General features: G+C 36.0%; 1 protein-coding gene across 1 annotated transcript in view; it reads right to left on the bottom strand.

Moving 5' to 3' along the window:
• CSMD1 (CUB and Sushi multiple domains 1) overlaps positions 1-21,393 on the bottom strand; it is a 1,211,070-nt gene that overhangs the window by 615,584 nt on the left and 574,093 nt on the right. The window contains exons 4-5 of the mRNA XM_040599137.1: positions 18,396-18,590; positions 4,700-4,907 (exon numbers count right to left, since the gene is read on the bottom strand). Coding sequence (XP_040455071.1) covers positions 4,700-4,907; positions 18,396-18,590 — 403 coding nt within the window. The remainder of the gene's footprint in view (positions 1-4,699; positions 4,908-18,395; positions 18,591-21,393) is intronic.

Below are 21,393 nucleotides of genomic sequence, written 5' to 3'. Positions count from 1 at the left end.
GACTTCAACTGAAAAAATAATAATTGCAGAATTAGAATTATTCTTAGCATCATAATCACCTTTCATGCATACTGTAACAGTCTAGGATAAATAATCTTTCAAATATTTTTTTAATCTTTCAATAATTATGGCAAAGCCAAATTTACATGAAAAAGCCTGAGTCAGGCCTGTCTGTGTTCATGTGAATTACCCAGCTTTACCTAACCTGCAATAATAAAAGACTCAGTCCAAATAAATAAATAATATTTTAAAAACAAAAGCAAAAACAAAACCAAAAACCCACAAAACCAAACAACCAAACAACAAAACAACAAAACAACAACCAAAACAAAAAAAAAAAAACCAAACCACCAAACACAAAATCCTCCTCAGTCTCAAGGAAGACTCATTAAGAGTTTTTCGAAAGGATGCTTTCCCTAAGTGATATATTCCTGATTTTACTTCAAAACAATGTTTATTCAGGCTTATATCACACTGTCTCTAGATCCAACCTTAACTTCATTTTAAGTATCATATAACTTAAACTGAAGTCTAAAGGGACGTGTTTGGAAGTATTAAAAAAGTTATATTTAATGTTCAGAAATTATGAAAAAAATATTTTTTTGTTATAGTCCTAATAATCCACAGAGGAGCCGTTCAGACTCAAAAGATCCAGCCACTTGGTGGACTTGGAGATGGATTGCAGACATAGCAAAGAGGTAGTCTTTCTGTAATGCTTCCCGAAGTACTGTTCTTGGCATTGTGAACAAGAGTTTACCAACTCAAGACAAACACATTTTACATCTAAAACTCCTTTATGTAATAGCAAATTAATCAAGTGATTCAAATTCCAAAAGTTTTCTTTCATCTACAGTCTAACTAGTAATACTTTTACTTCCTCCACAGATTAAAAGCCTTTCCTACCTGCTTTGCATTCATTTGGCTAACACTGATGTTCATCTTTTTAAGGCTTGTGACACTTCCATTGATTCAAAGCAGGATTAAAATTGCAGTCATCTATCTGTGCACATTCATTCAAAACTGAGAGCTTTATAACTACTCTTTAATTAGGAAAAAACAACAACAACAACAACAACAAAATAAACAAAACAACTTGAATAGTTTTGGGCACTCTAAGCATATCACGGACATCCAAAAAAAAATAGTGAGGTGATGTTACTTGAACCTTTTAGAAACTAATTCCAGTGGGATGGACTGTATGAATGATTTTCAAATAATCTTTAAGAATAAGAAAAGGTAGACAAACCTCTTCTTCCTTTTCAATGCATTGAAAAACAAACCAACAATCAGCTATATAACATGGAAACTAACTGAACATCTTAAAAAAGGTTTAAAACATGTGAAGTATATAAATAACATAATATAATTAATATTACTATTACATAATAAATAAGGCATATAATATGATCAATATAATGAGTATAATATAATATCTTTTTATATACATAATTTACAGATATATCAGTTATTTTTTGCAACATTTAGATTCTACCTGTTCTAGCATTTCCATTGCTTTACTTAAAAAAAGTCCATACAGTTTTTACTGTAATCATGCTGGAAACACTTCTAACTTTGTTGATATGTCTGGAAAGACTAATCCAGACCTATTGTACCATACACTAAAATCACTAAAGAATATCTGTCTGAAATTATTTACCTTATCCTTACTCTCTTTCTAGGTTTTGCAGTGCTCATATATCTGTCTTTCTATGCTTTTCACTAGGATAATACCAGGCTTACTTTACAGCATATATTCCATTAAGTGAGAAAAACAATCATAATTACCAGACCATGCTAATGGAATATTTGTCTTCTAACAAATAATTACAGTATAAGCTCTTGACATGATGCCAGATATAATGAAAGTGAATAATTATAACAAAAAAAAAGTTACATTTTAGGATGATACACCTCTAGACCATCAGTTTTCAGTATGGAACAACTTCACATTTGAACACAGAGCTGATTTTAGCAGATTACAGCATGAACTACATTTAGCATGGCTCTAATGTCGCTATGGTAACTGTTCTAGCTTAAATATAGCTGAATGTGTGGCTTCATTGCAAATTATCCAATAATCCATTAAACATTTCTTATAAAACTTCCTATAGCTTCTTCAGACTTTTATCAGTGATCCTGCATTAGCATCACTGATACCAGTACTGTTTAATATCTTCCACACTGACACAGACAGTGGGATTGAGTACGCCCTCAGCAGTTTTGCAGACAACACCAAGCTGAGTGTAGCTGAGACACCTGAGGGATGGGATGCCATTCAAAGGGACCTGGATAAGCTTGAGAAATGGGTCCATGTAACCCTCATGAGGTTCAACAAGCCCAAGCACAAGGTTCTGCACCCGGGTTGGGGCAATCCCTTGAATCAATACAAGCTGGGGGTTGAAGGGATTGAGAGCAGTCCTGCTGACAAGGACTTGGAGGTACTGGTGGAGGAAAAGATGGTCATGAGCCAACAATGTCCGCTTACAGCCCAGAAGGCCAACTGTATCCTGGGCTGCATCAAAAGAAGCGTGGCCAGACCGTCGAGGGAGGTGCTTCCTCGACTCCATTCTTGTGAGACCCCACCTGGAGTACTGTGCTCATCTCTGGGGTCCTCAGCACAGGAAAGACATGGACCTGTTGGAACGGGTCCAGAGGAGGGCCACAAAAATAATCAGAGGGCTGGAACACCTCTCCTATGAGGACAGGCTGAGAGAGCTGGAGTTGTTCAGCCTGGGGAAGAGAAGGCTCTGGGAGACCTTATTGCAGCCTTCCAGTACTTAAAGGAGGCATAGAAGAAAGATGGGGCACAATTTTTAGCAGGGCCTGTTGCACTACCACAAGGGGTAATGGTTTGAAACTAAAAAAGGACAGATTTAGACTAGATATTAGGAAGAAATTCTTCACTATCAGGGTGGTGAGGCACTGGCACAGGCTGCCCAGAGAGGTGGTAGATGCCCCATCCCTGGAAACATTCAAGGCCATGTTTGACGGGGCTCTGAGCAACCTGATCTAGTTGAAGATGTCCCTGCTCATTGCAGAGGGGTTGGACTAGATGACCTTTAAAGGTGCCTTCCAATCCAAACTATTCTATGGTTGTATGATCCTAGGAACATAAATCCTTAGTGTTTAGTGATCTTTGTTTAGCATTATAAAAAAAGTATCTCCAACCCCCAAAAAAACAAATATCAGGGGAAATGAGAAAAATATTTAGATGGAATTCTAGGAGAAATAAGATTCTAATGCTATCTCTGATTTCCAACATTACACAGATCAATACCACATGAGATAAATGCAGAATATGGTTTCATTACTTTCTGCTCATATTCTTCTATATCATCTACTATCAGAAATCTTCTGGGGAACAGATATATATATGTGACAGTCTGTAAATGTAAAGTTATTCCTATACTTGTATGTTCAAGTTCAGTAACAGATTGATTTCTTGCAACAAAGTTGCAAAATGTTGTTAGGTGTCTAGTAGAGGCTCAACCACAAAATTAAATGGACAGATTATGTGTTCTGCAGCAAGCCTCAATTAGCTTTTCCCCTCCAAGATTTCAGCTTCTGGTCCTTAGAGCCCCTAATAAGAAAACACTGGCACTGATGACTGTGGTGCATGTCTGTGCATGAGAAAGAGGTAAGTGGAGAGTACTCACATATTATACATCAGACAGTCAGACGACCACTTAATTTGGTACAAAGCTGCTTCACTGACTGCAGTTACACAACTTTTGGTCATGTGGAAATGTTAGAGAGCAATCTTGTGATACAGATCCAGAAATATCTTCAAAACAAAGTCTTTACATATTTGCCAGACATGGTTGCCACACATTTTTATTTGATAGAGTTTTTAAAATTATCAGATGCTACCTAGAACTTCACAATTATTAATATATTGCACAGCCTAGCCTGTTACGACATTAAAATAATAGTGAGACTGCTTCAGATCTCCAGAAAAGCATTCTGAAGATAATAACCATCAGTCACCTGCAAGCAGCAGATTCGTATCTTTTTCTAGGGTACATTTTACAGCAATGGCGCATATGTCAAGTACCAGACGTTCTCAGAGATGAATAAAATTAAAAACCTGCATATGTAGCATGCAAAGAAATCATATGAGCTGTTCCGCAATTTAATCCTTTCCCATAGACAGAACTACATTTTTACTTAGTACAGACAGTGTAAATTTGCTATAATTACTAAGGCCTAATATTGCTAAGCAGTTTAAATATCAGCCAGCATAAGACAATACTTGCACACATGAGTACATGTAGTAAGACTGAATTATACCCTGTTTAGAATAAGAGGGCATCCGTTTGCTCTATACATATTCCTACTTTACTGTGAGGCTGAACTTTGCTCACTACTTTCATTGCTAGAGTACAGTAATGATAAGCCATTCAAGACACAATACCAGAAATGTTCTCACATGAAGTTCAAATATATAACATCAATAAATGTTCACTGATAAGATACCTTACAAATATAACTCCTGAAGAGGAGGAAGGATCAAGATTTGGAAAGAAGCAGAAGCAAATTACTTCCCCCCTCTCCCTGCCCAGTTCTGGAGGGTCAAAGGGACCAAAGGAAAATGCATAACAAACATGTAGAAAATATCTTAAATATCCTTTACTACCTTTTCAAAATACTCACCAAAAAAAGACCAGAAACTGAGATCTTTACAAGATCTCTGACTTACCATATTGATGGTGCTTCTGTTCCACTGATCTCTAAGAAGTCATATCCTTCCTCTAACTGGAAGTCAGTAAACACCAAAGCAATGGTATCTCCTGGTTCAGCCAATATGGTCCAGGTGCAATCAGCATTATTTTCATACTCGGAAGGGAAGTGAGGACTTGAAATAGTTCCACTTGTCCCACGCAGTGTCCCACCACAAGCTCCTTCAGCTGATGAAGAGAATATCATTTACTAGTGGAGCTGCACTTTGAACAAGTGAAGTATCACCCCTGCTTCCGCCACAGCAAACCCAGCTCTTCCCTTCTGTGTGCAGAGTACCCAAAGATATATATACACCCCCATATACATATAGGTACACACACATACATATATGTACCCACATATATATAGATAGATATACACACACAGAGAGAAACAAAATAACATCCGTGTGAACAAAATAAAATATTTTCTGTCCGTTAAGCAGCACAGATTGTTGGTTTGGACTATTTGAATTTTTTCATTGTTGGTGACACTTTAGTGCCAGGCCAAACAAGGATAAAGTTAGCAGAGACACCTACTGTGAGCTGATTTGGGGAACTTCTACTTTGACTTTGTGAAAGTGCCCGCAAAAGAAGCCTAAGAAAGAACTGGGCAGAGAATCACAGAAATACAGTTAGGCTATCTCTGATATAAATTAAAAATATTGAACATTTTATTTCTTAAGATGTCCCGCATTTCTTATAAATACAATAAAATGCAGCAAAAAAAAATATTCTTACAGATATAGATGCTGTCCTAAACTAGGAAGCATTATTAAAATCATACTAGCCATTCTCAAGTCTTTAGTTCTGAAACAGGATTTTTACAGATCGCAAATAAATTGAGAAAATTTTGCTGTCAGATGGATCATCCAAGGTTAACACATCATTAGTTAATAACATATATAATTTTAATAGCTATGAACTAAATTTCAAAAAATACAGATCATAGGAGTTTCCTGCTAAGCCCAGACTGTTATTTAAAGTTGTCAAAGGATTTTAGCAGACTTCTTGTACTCTTCTTTGCCCCATAAGTTTTTAATGTAAGCTTTAAAGATATGCAGATTATTAGTAGTATTGGGTATTAGAGCGTATAATTTTTAAAAAGCAACAAAACATGCCATCCATACAATTCATTGGCATAAAATAATAAAAATTAATCAAGTGGCTCTTAATATGTTATAATGTGGCTATGAAAGCTACAGCAATAGCAATTAAAAATATTTTTGCATACATGAATGATCAGAAGTATTTCATTTTTATCTGTTTTATCATCTTTAGCTACTGCTATTATCATTAGGCATTATTTGCATACTATAAGTACATGTGGAGATACGGAAAAAAAAGAGTTTGGCAAGATGCATGACACAAGGAACTTACAGTCTAATAATTGCATAGCTAATTAAGACAACAGAGAGGGGTAGGAGTAGAGCTGCTCTTCTCAATCACAGTTGAAAGCCTGTCAGTGAAAGTGAGTTTTAAAGGAAGGTTTGAAGGAAAAAGGATTAATTTCAATCCAAGGAAGAGGAATACTCTAGCTGGATGTTAAAAAAAGTAGACTATTAAAAAAGAATACATAGCTAATAAGGGACTGAAATAAAAGGCAGAATTGGAAGAAAGGAAGAAACACAATAATTTATTTAACATTTACGTATTGTGTGGACCATTAATTTGACTAAAAAGAGGAGAGAAAGCTGCTGAAGAGATTAAAACAGCTAGTTATCTTTACTATTCTAAACGCAAAATAAATTTTGACATAAAGAAATGTAACATAACCTTGGCTGCCAAAGCCTTATTGAGTTTCATGACACTTCTCAACAAATTTCATATCTTACTTTCTGGACCCTGATATTTATGTGTTCTTTTGTAGATGAATGAGATTAAGAGGTGGAATATATCTACACTTCTAAAATATTTCTTTTTGTTGGTGAAATCACATCATTTTTGTGATTCCTCCCTCAATTCCTGGCTTTTTATACAGTGCATATTAAAAAGGCCATGTGGCTCTGAGGGATGAAAGGGGAAAGAAAGTGAAAAATAAAGAACTCATGGATAAAGTTGAGAATCAAAGTCAAAATTCCTAGTGCATAATACATGCAAAGATTACAATAATTTAAAACCTATTGTAAATCCATAATAAATCAGAAAGGTTTGTTATCCAATAATACCTAGATTTACCCAGTTTTCCTGTTTTTTTAAACAAAATGTATAGCTTTCAAGCAATTCAATTCAGATCATCATCTAACTCAGCAAAGAACAAACAAATTTACTTCATACATCCTGTGCCTTCAGTACAGAAACTTACACTGAGTTTTTGATTTCTACTGTGGCCATCATCACTATCAGAGTTTGAATGAACCATCAAAAAGCAAAACCTGATGATGACTTCTACCTTTTTTTTTTTTTTTGTCCAGGCTTTCTTCCTGTTCATATTTTGCCATAACAGTGTGGGTTTTTTGGTTTTTTTTTGTTTTTTTTTTTAAGAATCAAAATGTAAGCGTATGAGTTCCAGTAATAATGCATACAGCTTCTACCTGTATTCTTGAAAGCCAGCAAGCAAGCTTTTTCCATCCACGGTAACCAGCAAGATGTGCTAAATCCTAAGTTAGCCATAACTCATTGGTACTAGCTGCTTGCTGTTATTTTTATTTTTTTTTATGATTCTCAATGACATCCTCTCTCAGTGTGTTTATACTGACACTAAGTAACATGGTAATGGTAATTACAATGCTACTCAGCGTTTCTGCTGCAGAGCCATTGAATAAGCTTTGAGCTCTAAAGCTCTGGAATTTACAGCTGACAAAGAAGGTTTATGTAGTTGATTATTTCTGGCAATCACACACAAAAATCTAAGGCTCTGCATTACCAATGAAAGCCAAAGGATCTCAGGCTACTACAGATATCTGTCAGGGGGATGCATAGCTTTTTAATCTATTAATAACACCATTTCAAAGAGGCTTGCAAGAAACCAAGTCAGCTCAGAAACGGAAAGGGAACATTAGTTAAGTAAGACCACAGAAACTAACTTGGACCAAAGAGTCACTATTTTCTCTCTGACAGATGTGGATGTGTTAGGGAAAGACTGCAGCAAAAGCAGCTGCTTTTGAAGAAAGAATGATCCTTCCTCTGACATATGTCCCATGTTCCAGGAGACCATGGTTCAGGGACTTCCCCCATCAGAGGTGGTACCCAGGCTAAGGCAAAGAAACTGTTAAAAGCTCAAACGTAATAAATGGCCTAAGAGTGAGCACAGGCAGGGAGGATGTGGCCACGCCACTCAGGGAGCAGAAGACATAATGTGTCCAGACATACACTGCGTTTCACCACCTGGCCCCAGAGCTAGTTGGCCTCCTTTGAATGATCATCCTTCTTGTCCATAGCATTCTCCACGTTATGCTTTTCAGCGAGCTAGAACAGTGCTTAGGAATCTTAATGCATCACTGTGCTTGGAGTAATTTGATAGCAGATAGTGCCTCAGGCTTCATGAACTCAAACTCTAAGCGATTAACAAATTGCATTTTAAAATGTGCAAGTAATTAATTCCAAACACTCATGGTTATTTTCAAGTTGTAAGCAACTGCACAAAGTGCTGTTTGTATCAGCATAAATGACTACTTCAAGTATAAAGCCAGAAACATTTGGATCTCTCAGTAGTCAGGAGTTAAGTGCTCTGAATTTAGAGAATATGCATCTTATACAAAGTACATATGCAAACAGATACGGCAGGCACCACTTCACAAAAACCATATATACTGTATAGATGTGTAGCTTAGCTAAAACAGATAAACATATCCATCAAAATCACTGAGGAATCACATAGCAGCCATTGAAAAATCTTGTATTTTTATTCAAACTAGAAAGAGTCATTTCACCAAAAATAACAATCTGACAATTTTTGTAAGCTGTGTTTTGCATAAATGAGATCTTCCTACAAGTGAGATGGAAGCCCTGCTAAGCAGATATCCAAGGAAGGGATAAAAAATGAAACAGTATCTTAGAAAACTCCATATTTAAATTGGCTTAGATATCTGTCAAACATTCGGTCATTTTTACAGGGCTTTCCTCGCGTTTCCACACAAATGCCTTCCAGAGTGTGATGTTCTGTGTTCTATATGCCTGTTTCATTAAAAAAGCCTAATAAAATATTTACAGAAGTGAAAAATGTTTATTGCATAATGATCAAAGCATTTAAAACTCATCTAACTTTTCAAAATTAATTTCAAATATGAATGTAAATGATCAGAACTGGCTATTCAACTTTAGTTTATACTAAAAGCTTCTCATTTGAAAGATCATTTCACTACATTACTATTGTAACATAACTGATAAAAATACAGCTGTGACTTAAAAGTACAAAATTCATAATAAGAAAGTTTTCTTATACCATTCATAGTAATTTTCTTAGTTCTTTATCACTAGCAACAAAATAGATGCAATGAAAAACTTGAGTGATATTTTATAAATTTTCATCAAATGACATACTGTCATTTTGAGTCACATTTTCTAAAGTATTATCAATTATAGAAAACTGCAGCTTTAAGAGGGTTCTAAATGAACCATGGGCATCCATTATTTAGCATACCTTATTAAAAACATCACTGAAACAGTTCTTTATTTATTGAGGCTGGAAGGCAGTCCCATGGAGAGAGATGATGTAGGGGTTTGGGTCTATGGCAAGTCAACAGTGTGTGCTGGCAGCCAGAAGGGCCAGCCATGCCTTGGGGTGCATCAAGCCCAGCACTGCTGGCTGGTCCAGGTAGGTGACTGTCCCACTCCACACTGCACTGGTGCGGCCCCACCTCAAGTACTGTGTGCAGTTTGAGGGACCTCAATTTAAAAAGGACATTGAATTATTGTGTCCAGAGGAGGGCAACCAAGATAGTGAAAGCTCTCGAGACAAGACATAGAAAAAGCAGCTGAGGTCACTCGGCTTGTTCAGCTTGGAGAAGGGAAGGATGAGGGGTCACCTCATCACAGCCTGCAACTTCCTCAAGGGGGGCAGCTGAGGGGGAGGTGCTGGTCTCCTCTCTCTGGGGCCCAGCAACAGGACACAAGGAAATGGAATGAAGCTGCATTGTGGGAAGTTCAGGTTAGACAACAGGACAAGGTTCTTCAGTGAGAGGATGTTCAGTCACTGGAACAGGTTCCCCAGGGAAATGGTCACAGCACCAAGACTGTCAGAGTTCAAGGAGTGTCTGGATTATGTTCTTAGTCATATGGTTTGGTTCTAGAAAGTCCTGTGAGGAGCAGGGAGTGGGACTCCATGATCTTATGGATCCCTTCCAACCTGAGATACTCTATGAATTTCTTCAATTCTTTATTAAATGGCATTTTTCTGTAGTTCATTTGTGAAAAAGTAGACAATGTACCTCATTTAATAAAGTTCTTTGGTAGAGATAACAGATCTGTGAAATTATCATGAACACTTTCACAGATACATGCTTTGGATATTTTGGAAATGGTTCATATGAGCAGTTAGTTACATGATTTTTTGAAATAGGATTTTAAAATTATCATTTTAAAACATCTCACTGACAAAAACCTAAACCCAAGCCATATTATATCAATGCCAAGTTTAAAAATTAATTTTAGTATGAAAATGCCAACTGTCAAGCTGTTAAACTGCCAGATTCATTAAGAGTAAAAACATCACTAAGTGTTACAATGGTGTAGCACTACACCTTCATCAGACAACTCATTGATCTAATCTAGTTCTAATTGGCAACCAGCTCTTTAACCATCAAAATATTCACTTCTACTTCTTAATCTTCTTTAATATTTTAGGTTTTTACATACTTTATTTTGAATAAGTAAAAGCCAACACCTGTGCTTCTTTTCAGTGTTTAAAAAATTAGAAAATTGTCAGAAGGTTGGGGTTTTTTTTCTTCTTTGAAGCCAGATGTACTGCATCCCAGATAAGTGCTCTAATCAGTTTGCCTCCCTTTCTCAATTTCTTCTCTTGCTGTTGATCAACTTCATATAAATTAAATACTCATTAGATCATGCACCTAAAATGAATTTTTCTTTCTCTCTTCACGGTTTTCAGAGGGCACTTCAAAATAATTTGGATTGCTCTCTAAGTAGAATGGAATTTATTTTGTTAAATTTCAGAAATTATTGTGTTTTAGGAAAACAGTGTCTATTTTACATATATTAAAAAGTAAGATTTCTCACTTGAAGGTAATAGTATGTACAAAATAAATTTGCAGAAATTGTGGCAACTTGTGTAGGCACCTGTGGGCACCCATTGCAGCTGTAGCGCTACTTTGAACATTTTTGCTTTGACATTTCAGTGAGCTCAATTTAAGCAGACCCCAGCAGGGTTCTCCCGTAGTTATAGGCCCTGACAATACTGGACTCAGTGGGGTAGTCTTGTGCTTCTTGGGCCTTGAGATCGGTGCACTTTTTCTTTGTAAACATTGTGCTCTAATTTAATACCCTTTTACAATTCTTATGTATTCTATCATATCAGTTATGTATATAAAGACCAATTTCCAGTCATCTGCTCTGCAGAGGAAATCTGATCTATTAGTCAACAAAGTTATAAATTTCAAATTTGACAGAAATAGTGATGGACAAACTATTTGCTAACCTGGCAGAAAAGTTCAGTTATTAAGTGATAGTACATGCTTGAGCTAACTAAACCAAAACACCAACTCTGCCACCTCTTTCATGCAGAAACGGTCTTAAGAGAGGATAGCTAGATTAAGAAGTTAAAAAATTAATCAACGGTCTGTAATCTCACACCCTCTCCCCCTCAGAAATAAAAGATCAGTCTTCTGGGTATCTTGTAAAGAGTCTCTTCTTTTTCAATTAATTATCCTAAGATGTTTTCCAGTGATATGATAGTCTTTCACTTGATTATATATTTGTATTTTAACACTGATAATGATCCCTTAAAATAACAGTCTACAACAAATTAACAGTAAAGCGCCAATTTTGAAGCAAAAAGTGAAAAGGAAAGATTATTTGAGGGAAAATTAACGACTTGCAGATTTTACATGAATTTTTTTAATAATTAGGAAAGTTAGTCTAGCTATTCCTAGAAGTCTACATGCAGTTATGAAATTCTTCATCTTTTTCGAACTGACCATGAGCTTTTTGTACATTTGTACTGACTCATTGTATCTTCCTCTGATGACAACTTTGCTTGTGTTTCTAATGGCCAGACTGAAGTCCTGTTTTTCATTATTTGACTTTACCATATCATTCTGGGTACCCTCACGATGTTTTCATTGTACTCTTAATCTCATTTTTCACTTCTAGTTCCTGTCTTACAAACACCTTTTTGCACAGATCCAGCTTTGATCTGACATCTTTTCTCTTTTTTATCTGATCCCTCCATACCTACTGATACGTGTTAGAACAAGAATATATAAACATAAATATGTGTCTGTGTAAATAGATATATACTTAGACACACACATAGAGGAAAGAAAACTTGCAGCTGTGTCCATATCACTGTTGGATGCGGTGTGACAGTCAGTCCTGCACTACTGTATAAGAAATTATTCAGTGTATCCTATCTGATTTTCCTGAAACACTTCTCTGACTTTCTATTCGACCAGTTACAACGAGCTTCGTTTAAACTTCACCTCAATGTAAACATTTCACCAATTCAGATTATTTTGAAAGTGAACGAAATTTCTCAGGCAGGAATCTGCCATGTAAGATTTGGAAAAATATTCTCACTTTATTATGTAACTGTAACATCAATAAGAAGAATTGTTGGGATATTTTATTTTTGTTTTCTTTATTTCTTATGTGTGTGTATATATATATATTTAAACATGGATAAATGATAGGATCGGGGCATTTTTTTTCTCCTCCTTAAACTTATTAGATCATATCCATCTGAACCTCAGAGGCTCAGAAGAAATTACATCAGAGAATTACTTGCTACATCAGAAGGTATGTATAACACCAAAAACTTCAATCTCTGTTTGCTATATGTCTCAAAAATATAATCTCTTAATCTCTGCATTTAGTTTATATTACTCTATAGTGAATCATAAACTCTTTATCCTTTCTTCCTTCATTTATTCTAAGAATACCTTCTTGATTGTATATTCTTCACAAAAGTATTTCTCAAATAAAACTTCTTAAATCTGGAATCTGATTAATTATTACTTGATCTGTTTGGACCTTTTTGACACATGGCATCTTTTACTGGCTTGTCATTGTTATTTTTTCTTTGTTTTCCCACCAATAATTGGGTGTCTTTCTAAATTCTCAAAATTTCTAAGAATTGAGAACTTAATTATAGAAAGTTCATTTAGAAGTAGTCACATCTCATAAATGAGCTACTGGTGGAGTTACTGCAGAGAATGAAATTAACTTTCAAATTTTTCAGACTTGTACCAACCACACAGTAATTCAGTCTCAAGACAATGAAGGTGAATATTTTGTGTGACACTATTATGGTAGCCAAGACTGAAACAACAAAGATCCTTTCCATTCACAGGACAAAGCCAGAATAACTTAGGTGAGTCAATGATTCTCTCTGTCAATTTTTGTAAGCCACCTATATGACTTTTTGCAGAAACTCATGGTAAACTTCTCGGTTAGCTTCTACTAAAAGAGAAGTCCATGGCTGCTCTTACTTATCACATGGAAAAACAGGGCTATTTTTTTACTTCTCTTTTCAGAATTTGCCTTTGAACTTTTCTTTGGGGGCTGTTTTCTATTTTTGGGAGGGACTGTTTTTTATCATTTCCAGTTTGGAAGCTTCCATATTTTCACACACACAAAAAATCATAGTTGATTGAAAGAAAACAGAAAAAAAAAGATAAAGTAAATGTCTTGACAGTGAAATTATTAAACTTTCTAAAAATGTCATTCACTGCAGCTTTGATTTCTATCAAATGAATTTTATTTCTATCAAAAGAATTAGAGTTCATTCTAACCCATAAATGATCCGCAGTACAGTTCAGCTCCACCACCCTCTGCATGGCTGTACTCTATAAAGGGAGAAACTCTGAAATTGATTAGCAGCCAAAGAAACAAAATTGCACGTACAAGAGTCTATGCTGTCTACATCTTAATGGCTTAATAATTCACTAGGATGTTTTTTCTAGCAGAATCAGCATTTGTACAGTTAGATAATGTATAAATTACTCAACACCGGCTTCTTAATATTCATGAAAATATTAAACAACACAATTGCAGAAAATAGTATTTTGCTAGCATCAACAAAAATAGGGAAACATACCACAGAGAACAAGGTTGTTATGATTTTTTTTGTGTATATAAAACATGTAGCTTCACCTCTGCTATATTCTATTGCATGGATGCCATGAAATCAGCTTACAATGCCCAAAAAAACCAAACAAACAAACAAAAAAAAAATCTGGAAACAAAACTGTAACAAATGGTGCTTTCATGGAAAAGACCAAGGTTCTTAGAGAAACAATAGGGGAACATTTGGAAAATGAATGGAAGGGGCTACCTCATGCATTCCTTCCAGACTGATAAAATAAGGAACGTCTAAAATCCATCATCAAACCCAAATTCCACATGAACTCTAAAAGTCCACTGAGGCAATGCCTCAGCTCACATAAATCACTAACTGTTAAATAAGGATGGGGTTTATGGTTCTAATTTCTTGAAAGAAAGTACAGATTTCCTTGGATTCATTTAAGTTTTATATGTAGATTAGAACTCCACTTGAGTTTTTATTAATAGGTTAAATGCAAAGAGTTACAAATTATGAACAAAATTTTGAAAAAAATTATGCAACAAACACTGCCAAACTGGACAGTATCTGTAGAAACAGGCAAATATTTAGTAGACACTGACAACACCATGAACTTATGACATGTATTTTTTTCTGAAACCTGTTTATTACCTCTTATTAGAAAGATAAAAAAGATCGAAGATCATATAACTGAAAGGTTAGAAAATTTCTGTTTTCCTCCTGTTCTGAAGCACTAGTAAAAAAGATCTTTGTTTTGCACTCATTGAAATCAAACAACAAACATGAACCAAATATGTTGGGTTTTGGGGGTTTGTTGTTTTGTTGGGGTTTTTTGGGTGGTGCTGGTGTTTTTTATTATTATTACGAACTCCTGCATTAGTTTTGGAGCACAGAAATTTACAAAAATATTTCTTTGCTGTGAGGAATTACATTGTCAGACCCTTCAGTCACAAGAAACCTTTAGAAATTATAACAAAAGACAACAATCACCCTTTGTTGCCCATCCACATGGGTACTAATACTTCCAAGGGAGAATTTTAGCAGTAAAGGATGACCATAGGGCTTGGGATTGAGGTGAAAAGCATAAGAGACCAGATGAGTTCTCCTTAATGGAAAGGGAAAAGCTCAAGCAGGATCATCAGATTCCTACAGAACCACACTTGACTCTAAAAGAAATGAGGACAGCAGGGGAGTCATGGGATCTGCCTGGCTGAACAGAGCAAGAGATTTGTTGAACAAGTGAGGAGAGCTCTAAACTGAATTTGTCAGGGATGCAGGCCAAAACCTACAAGTAAGTGGTAGAACTGGCCCCGGGAAGAAGCCATGCGACAAGGCAATGAATGTTTCTCTCCCTCCTGCTCAGAAAGTAACATGACTGGAAGCCCAGCTGAAGTGCCTGTATACAGAAATGTGCTGCATAGGAAGCAAACTGAACAAATTGAAAGGGTATGAATAGTTACAGAACTGTGGTGTCATTGTGATTACAGACACTTAGTGGGACAGCTCACCTGACTGGAGGGCTGCAATGAATAGACACAGGCTCCTTGGAGAAGCAGCAACGAAAGGAGAGGCTGCACCCCACCAAGATCAAGTAAGATCTTGAATGAACAGAGCTCAGCTACACCACAGGCAACAAACTCATTGAGCTCCTGTGGGCTAGAACAAGAAGGGGAAGCCAAGAGGGAGATCATTATGCTGTCTGCTACAGACCACTTGATCAAGAGGTAGTCAAAATGTTTAAACAACTAGAAGTTTCCCAACAACAAGCTCTGGTTCTCACGGGAAACTTTAACCATCCCAACATCTGTGAGGATGGCAGCATGACAGAGGGCAAGCAATCCACTAGATTTCTGAGTTCATTGGGAATAATGCAGGCACTGGACAAGTCAACTAGGAACAAAGAACCATTCACATAAGTGATAGACATGAGCTAAAGATTCTAAGGGAAGTGTGGAAGGCAGGTAGTAGAATAAACTCCTTGGACCTCAGCAGAGAAGATTTCAACTTCTTTGTGAAGTGACAGACAGGCTCTTATGGGCCGATGCCTTGAAGGGCTACAGGGCTCAGGACAGGTTGTTGGACTTCAAGGGTAGCTTCCTCAAAGCTCAATAATGGTGCATCTATTTCTAGTGCATAAATGTGTACGCATAGCAGGAGGCTGCTGGGTTTGAACAGGAAATGCCTGAGTGAGATTTTTTAACTGAAATACCAAATACAAATAACTCAAATACAAATACATTTTTTTAAAATGTACAAACTGTGAAAGCAGGGACAAGCTACTTGAAAGGAATATGGAAGTGTTGCTCAGGAATGCAGGGATAGAAGGAGGAAGGTTGAAGCTCAGATGGAATGAAACTGGTGAGTAATGTTAAGAGTGGCCATTCTAGAAACCATTCTGTAGGTGTATCAACAACAAAGAGAAAATGAAGGATATGGTGGCCTGCTGTTCAGTGGGGTAAGTGACCTTGTGATGAAGACATGGAAAAGGCTGAGGCACTCAGTGTCCCCTTTGCTTCTCTCTTCATTAGCAAAGACTGCCAATTCTCAATAACATGCAGAAGTTTGGGGAAGAAAAACAGTAGCCACAGCACAGGAGAAACAATACAAGGAACTACAGAAGTAAACAGGATATGTACAAGTTCGTAACAGTATGTAAGTTCATAAGTGTACTTAACAGTATGCACATCAGGGTTCTTGGTGTGCCACAGTGTGAGGTTGCTCTGTGTCATCTTTGAATGATACATGTTCAAATGATTCGAGTGACAATCAAGGGTGATTACCAATGACTGGAAAAAAGAAAATTTTTCATTTCTCATTTAAAAAAAACCCCAAGAATCTTACCAACTGTATATCTGTCAAGTTTACCTCAGACCTCCAGAAAATTATGTTGAAGGTGTTTATGAAAACCATTCCCAAGCACACAAAGGACATAAAGGTGAACAGGAACAGGCAGCTTTTGTCGATGCAAATCATCCTTGGCTACCTGAATGCTTTCTTTGATGAAATGATTTAGCCTGAAGTTAACAGATTTTTCAGAACGCTGTTCCCCACTATATCCTTGTAGACAAATAGAGGGCATACAGACTCGACGGGTGGACTATTATGTGAGTGAAAATCTGCCTGGACCATCTGGCTCAGACAGCAGAGGCCAACTGTTTAAAGTCAAGGTAGTGGTCAGTGACTTGCGACACTGCCCAGGGATTCAAACTGGGGCTGAATATGTATAGTAACTTCACCCTGAGCCTGGAGCATGGGATTGAACGCACCCTGGCAAGGTTTGCAGATGGCACCCTGAAAGGCAGGGCTGTCATTCAGACAGGCTTTGATGATAGCCTTTGACAAAAGGCTTCAAGAAGCTGGAAGAATGACAGGAATCTCATGAAATTACAGAACAAAAATGCCAAGTCCCCTACCTGGAACAGGATCATCCCATGCAAAAGGTATTTGCAAGGTGGCAGCTCTGATGAAATGACCTGAGTTCCTGGTGAAACACAAGTGGAGTCAGTGGTGTACTTTGCACCATTGAAGGCTTACCTCCTATTGGGTTGCATGAGCAAGAACAGAGCCAGAAGCTAAAGAGAGAGAGTTAAAGAATTCATCTACTTGCCACTCAGGAGGTCCCATATGAAATGCTGTGTCCATTTTACGGTATCCTAGCACAAAGGAGATATTGACATTGACAGAGTAGAACAAGTGCAGAGAAGGGCCACTAAAATGGTTAAGATGCTGAAGAACATATGTATGAGACTCAAGAATGAGGAAAATGGATTCTTCAGCCTGGAAAAGAGGAAGTTATGAGAAAATCTAACGGTGCTATTTAGTTGAGGAGAGATGAACCATAATCATTTTACAGGTCCACAACAGGAGAACAAGAAATGGACACAATCTGTAAAAAGATAATTTGAATTGGACATGAGAATGAGGGCAGCTATGCGCTAGAACAGGTTTCCAGAGAGGCCTTAGAAACTCCAACCATAGAGATAGAGATACTAAAATTTCAACTGGGCAAAGCCCTGAGCAACCTGACCTTTGGTTCATAGCTTTGTCAGTCCTTGTAGCAGGAGTTGGACTCAAAGGGATTGGATCACTAGAGGTCCCCTTCAAGCATTGTATGGTTGAAGATTTCAAACTTCTCCTTCCTGATGAAAAGTTTCCAAAAGAAGAAACTTCAAAAGCATTTACCAGATCCTGCCATCAAATTGATATAGCAATTGCTACATAATTGAAAATGAATAAAGATCAGCATATAATATCTACCTCTGAATGCCAGCTCTGGAGAGTCATTGCTTCTGAAATGTGATTACAGTTTTAAATGGTGCAGATCTTTAGTCAGTACATTAGTACATTTACATTCAGAAAGTAAAAAAAAAAACAAACCAAACAAACCAAACAAACAAAACCCCCTTCAAAATAAATTTATTTAATCTTCTATTTTAATATTGTCTTAATATTTTTAAGTTATTTCATATCTTCATGTTTACCTCTGCAAAAAGGAACTGGAAAATCCCATGATGCACCATTTCCAGGACTCACAATACATGTCAACATGGCATGGCCTTCTAGGATGTACCCAGAGATACAGCTATATCGGATTTTATCTCCAATGTTGAATCTTGTTCCATGAAGTACTCCTTTAGGTATTTCTCCTGGGTTGCCACAAGTATGACTAGGTAATACTGTCAAAAGAAAGAAGGGAAAATTTAACAGTTAAGACCTGCAAAACAAACAAGTAAGTAATTTTTAGTATTTTTTAAAACAGTATCCCTTATACAAAAGTCAAAATCAGGCTATGCAATGTATTTTCACAACAGGTATCAGTTTGTAATACACATCACTTTCAAAGCTAATTTCAAACTCAGTTCTTTGTTTAACAGTCCTTCAGTTAATTACTTTACAGATTTATTTTCAAATAAGGTATCCTATAAATCTTGCTGTTTCTCCCCAAGCTGTGAATGAAGTAAAATAATGTTTTATTTAATTCTTTTTGGTAAATATTGCATAAATATTCATACAACTTCATTATGGATCCAGGAAGTAGAAGATACTTTATATACAGTTTTCATTTTAATTATTAGAATAGCAATTTAAAAGTACCCAATAATTAATTAAAAGTTTGATTTTCTGCTTATTTTAAAATTACCCCAGGTTCTAGAAAATAAATTAAGTCAATCTTTGTTAACAGAAACAAAATATGAAAGAATCAATGCCTAAGCAGTGACTTTGGGCTGATATGAATGGACATCTTGTTTTCTTTCTTGTTGCAGGAAGTCACTACCATCTGTAAGAATTAATTATTTTAAAGAGATTGTTTTAAATAGTTATCACTTTAAAGATGATACACCTCCACCTAGAAAAAGCAAAAGTGTGTATTGGGGAGGAGGAAAATGTAAATGTTTTTGTTCTTAATTTCACATTAAAGTTATTAATGGCATGCCATTCCTTTCATTGAAGTAGTACAAATTAAAATTGTTTTATTTCCTTTAGAGTACAATAAATAAGTGCAGGAAGTTGAAATATGTCAAGAACAGCACATAAAAGATAAGCGTGTTCATCAAAGAAATGGTAGTCTGAAAACCTCACATCTAATTCAGGTATCATTTCAGAAACTTCATGTTTCATGAACAAATTCTTTCATCCCATACTTCTCTCTGTCTTCACTTTACCCACCTGTAGAATAAACATCACCATACTAACCTTACTAACCTGCATGTTAGGAGGATAAATTGCTCAATACATGCACATCCTCAGAGTGTTGTAAAGCATTATATCAACATATCAATGCTAATTAAGCCCATTATACCATGCAAGTTCAATTATTGAATGCCCACCCTTAATTCATTACTCAAACAGTTAGTCACACTGGCATTTAAATGTTAATAATTATACTAAAGTTACAACACAAATTATGTAGGAAAATTTCAAAAAGGCAAAAAAACCATAAAGCTAAAAAAATAATATGGGACAACACTTTCACTTACAATATCCTTTTAAGAGAAAAATCCCCAAATCTACAAATATTAACAAGGTAACAAAAGCCACATAACACTAATGAATGATGAGTTAGATAAATGCTCTACCAATGCTGCAGATCAGAAATCTAAGAATTCTGTGCATCACATATAAAGGTTGCTCAGTGAGTAGCTACCAAACCTAGAAGCAAACAATATGATTCCCAATTTCTTTTGTACTGTTTCAGCAGCCTTAATAGAATAGGATATTTATTTAGATGTACTCATTCACATTGGAAAGAGAGTCAGTGTTTGATTCATACGTATGAGATTAAATACATATCAAATAAAAAAAAATATTCTAAAACATCAAAATAATTGGAATAAATAAAAAAAGATACCAGTTTACATTCCAAAAACATGGCAACAATAATCCATTATATGCTACAGCATATACTGCTATATGCTATTGTATATTTTATAGCACTACTAAAAATGTTACTTCTCCCTTGGCACAATTTTCCCTTTTGCTGCTTTGCTTTGGTAGGTTAATACAGGTAATTTTGCAGGACAAGTCAAACAAAAACAGATGTATGACATGCTTTCACATAGGAGAATACCTGCATTTGAATCAAAAATATCTCTTCCTGTTATTTTCAAATAAAAAGACTAAAAAAAACCCTTTAATATAAAGTAGTTTCATCATAAGATCTGGTGTACACAGCAATATTTATACAATCCAAAACTCAACATTTATTTTTATGAGTGGGTGTTCGAGATAGAAAAAAATGCATTATTCAAAGTACTATGATTTTGATAAACTGCATTCCCAAGGAAAACACATCACAGCAAATCTACATCTGCAATATACCTGACAACTGGCACTGGCTAACTGTTGAAATTGTATATCAGCAAATCAGTCTTCTAACTGTGTAGAGAAGGTCTCCTACAATATGACTGCCTCTTCTTACCACTATACCTGTCAAGAACCCCAGGAAAAATGAGACTTGGCATCCTGAAACTGGCACACATTTTACCGCAACCTCCTAAAACCCAGTAAAAGATGAGTGATCTGAGAATGACAGCCATGTTCAATAATAGATTCAATAGTTCACAAAATTTCACCTCTTGTCAAGATCAAGCATTCAACGACATTATTTATGTGCTTTTCTAAAACTTTGATTGAAGTATATTGAGGTAGCCACACAATTTCATCTGCACAGTCTGTACTGGTTTTAGTCAGAACCCAAGATTAATTATTTGAAGGTTGCTAACAGTATACAAAATAGTTTAATCTTTGGATTATGAGAGTTCTATCTGACCAAAGCTATCATATACAAAGGTTGCATGTGTCCATCAAGCTTTAACTTCATTGCCAAATTTTCAGTAAAAGACCCATATTTTTTCTATAGTAGACCTATTTTGAGGTCTATTGTCAATAGGATTGAGAATCTGCAGTCACTTCCTGGAGGAAGCTCATAGAATCACCAGTGTCACAGCATCTTTCATTATCAAGATGCTTATTTAATGA

The sequence above is a fragment of the Falco naumanni genome, chromosome 6 (genome assembly GCF_017639655.2).
Source record: "Falco naumanni isolate bFalNau1 chromosome 6, bFalNau1.pat, whole genome shotgun sequence".
In the NCBI taxonomy this organism is placed as follows: domain Eukaryota; kingdom Metazoa; phylum Chordata; class Aves; order Falconiformes; family Falconidae; genus Falco; species Falco naumanni.
The sequence above is the reverse complement of the archived record's forward strand: the minus strand, read 5'-3'. Positions and strand labels throughout refer to the sequence as shown.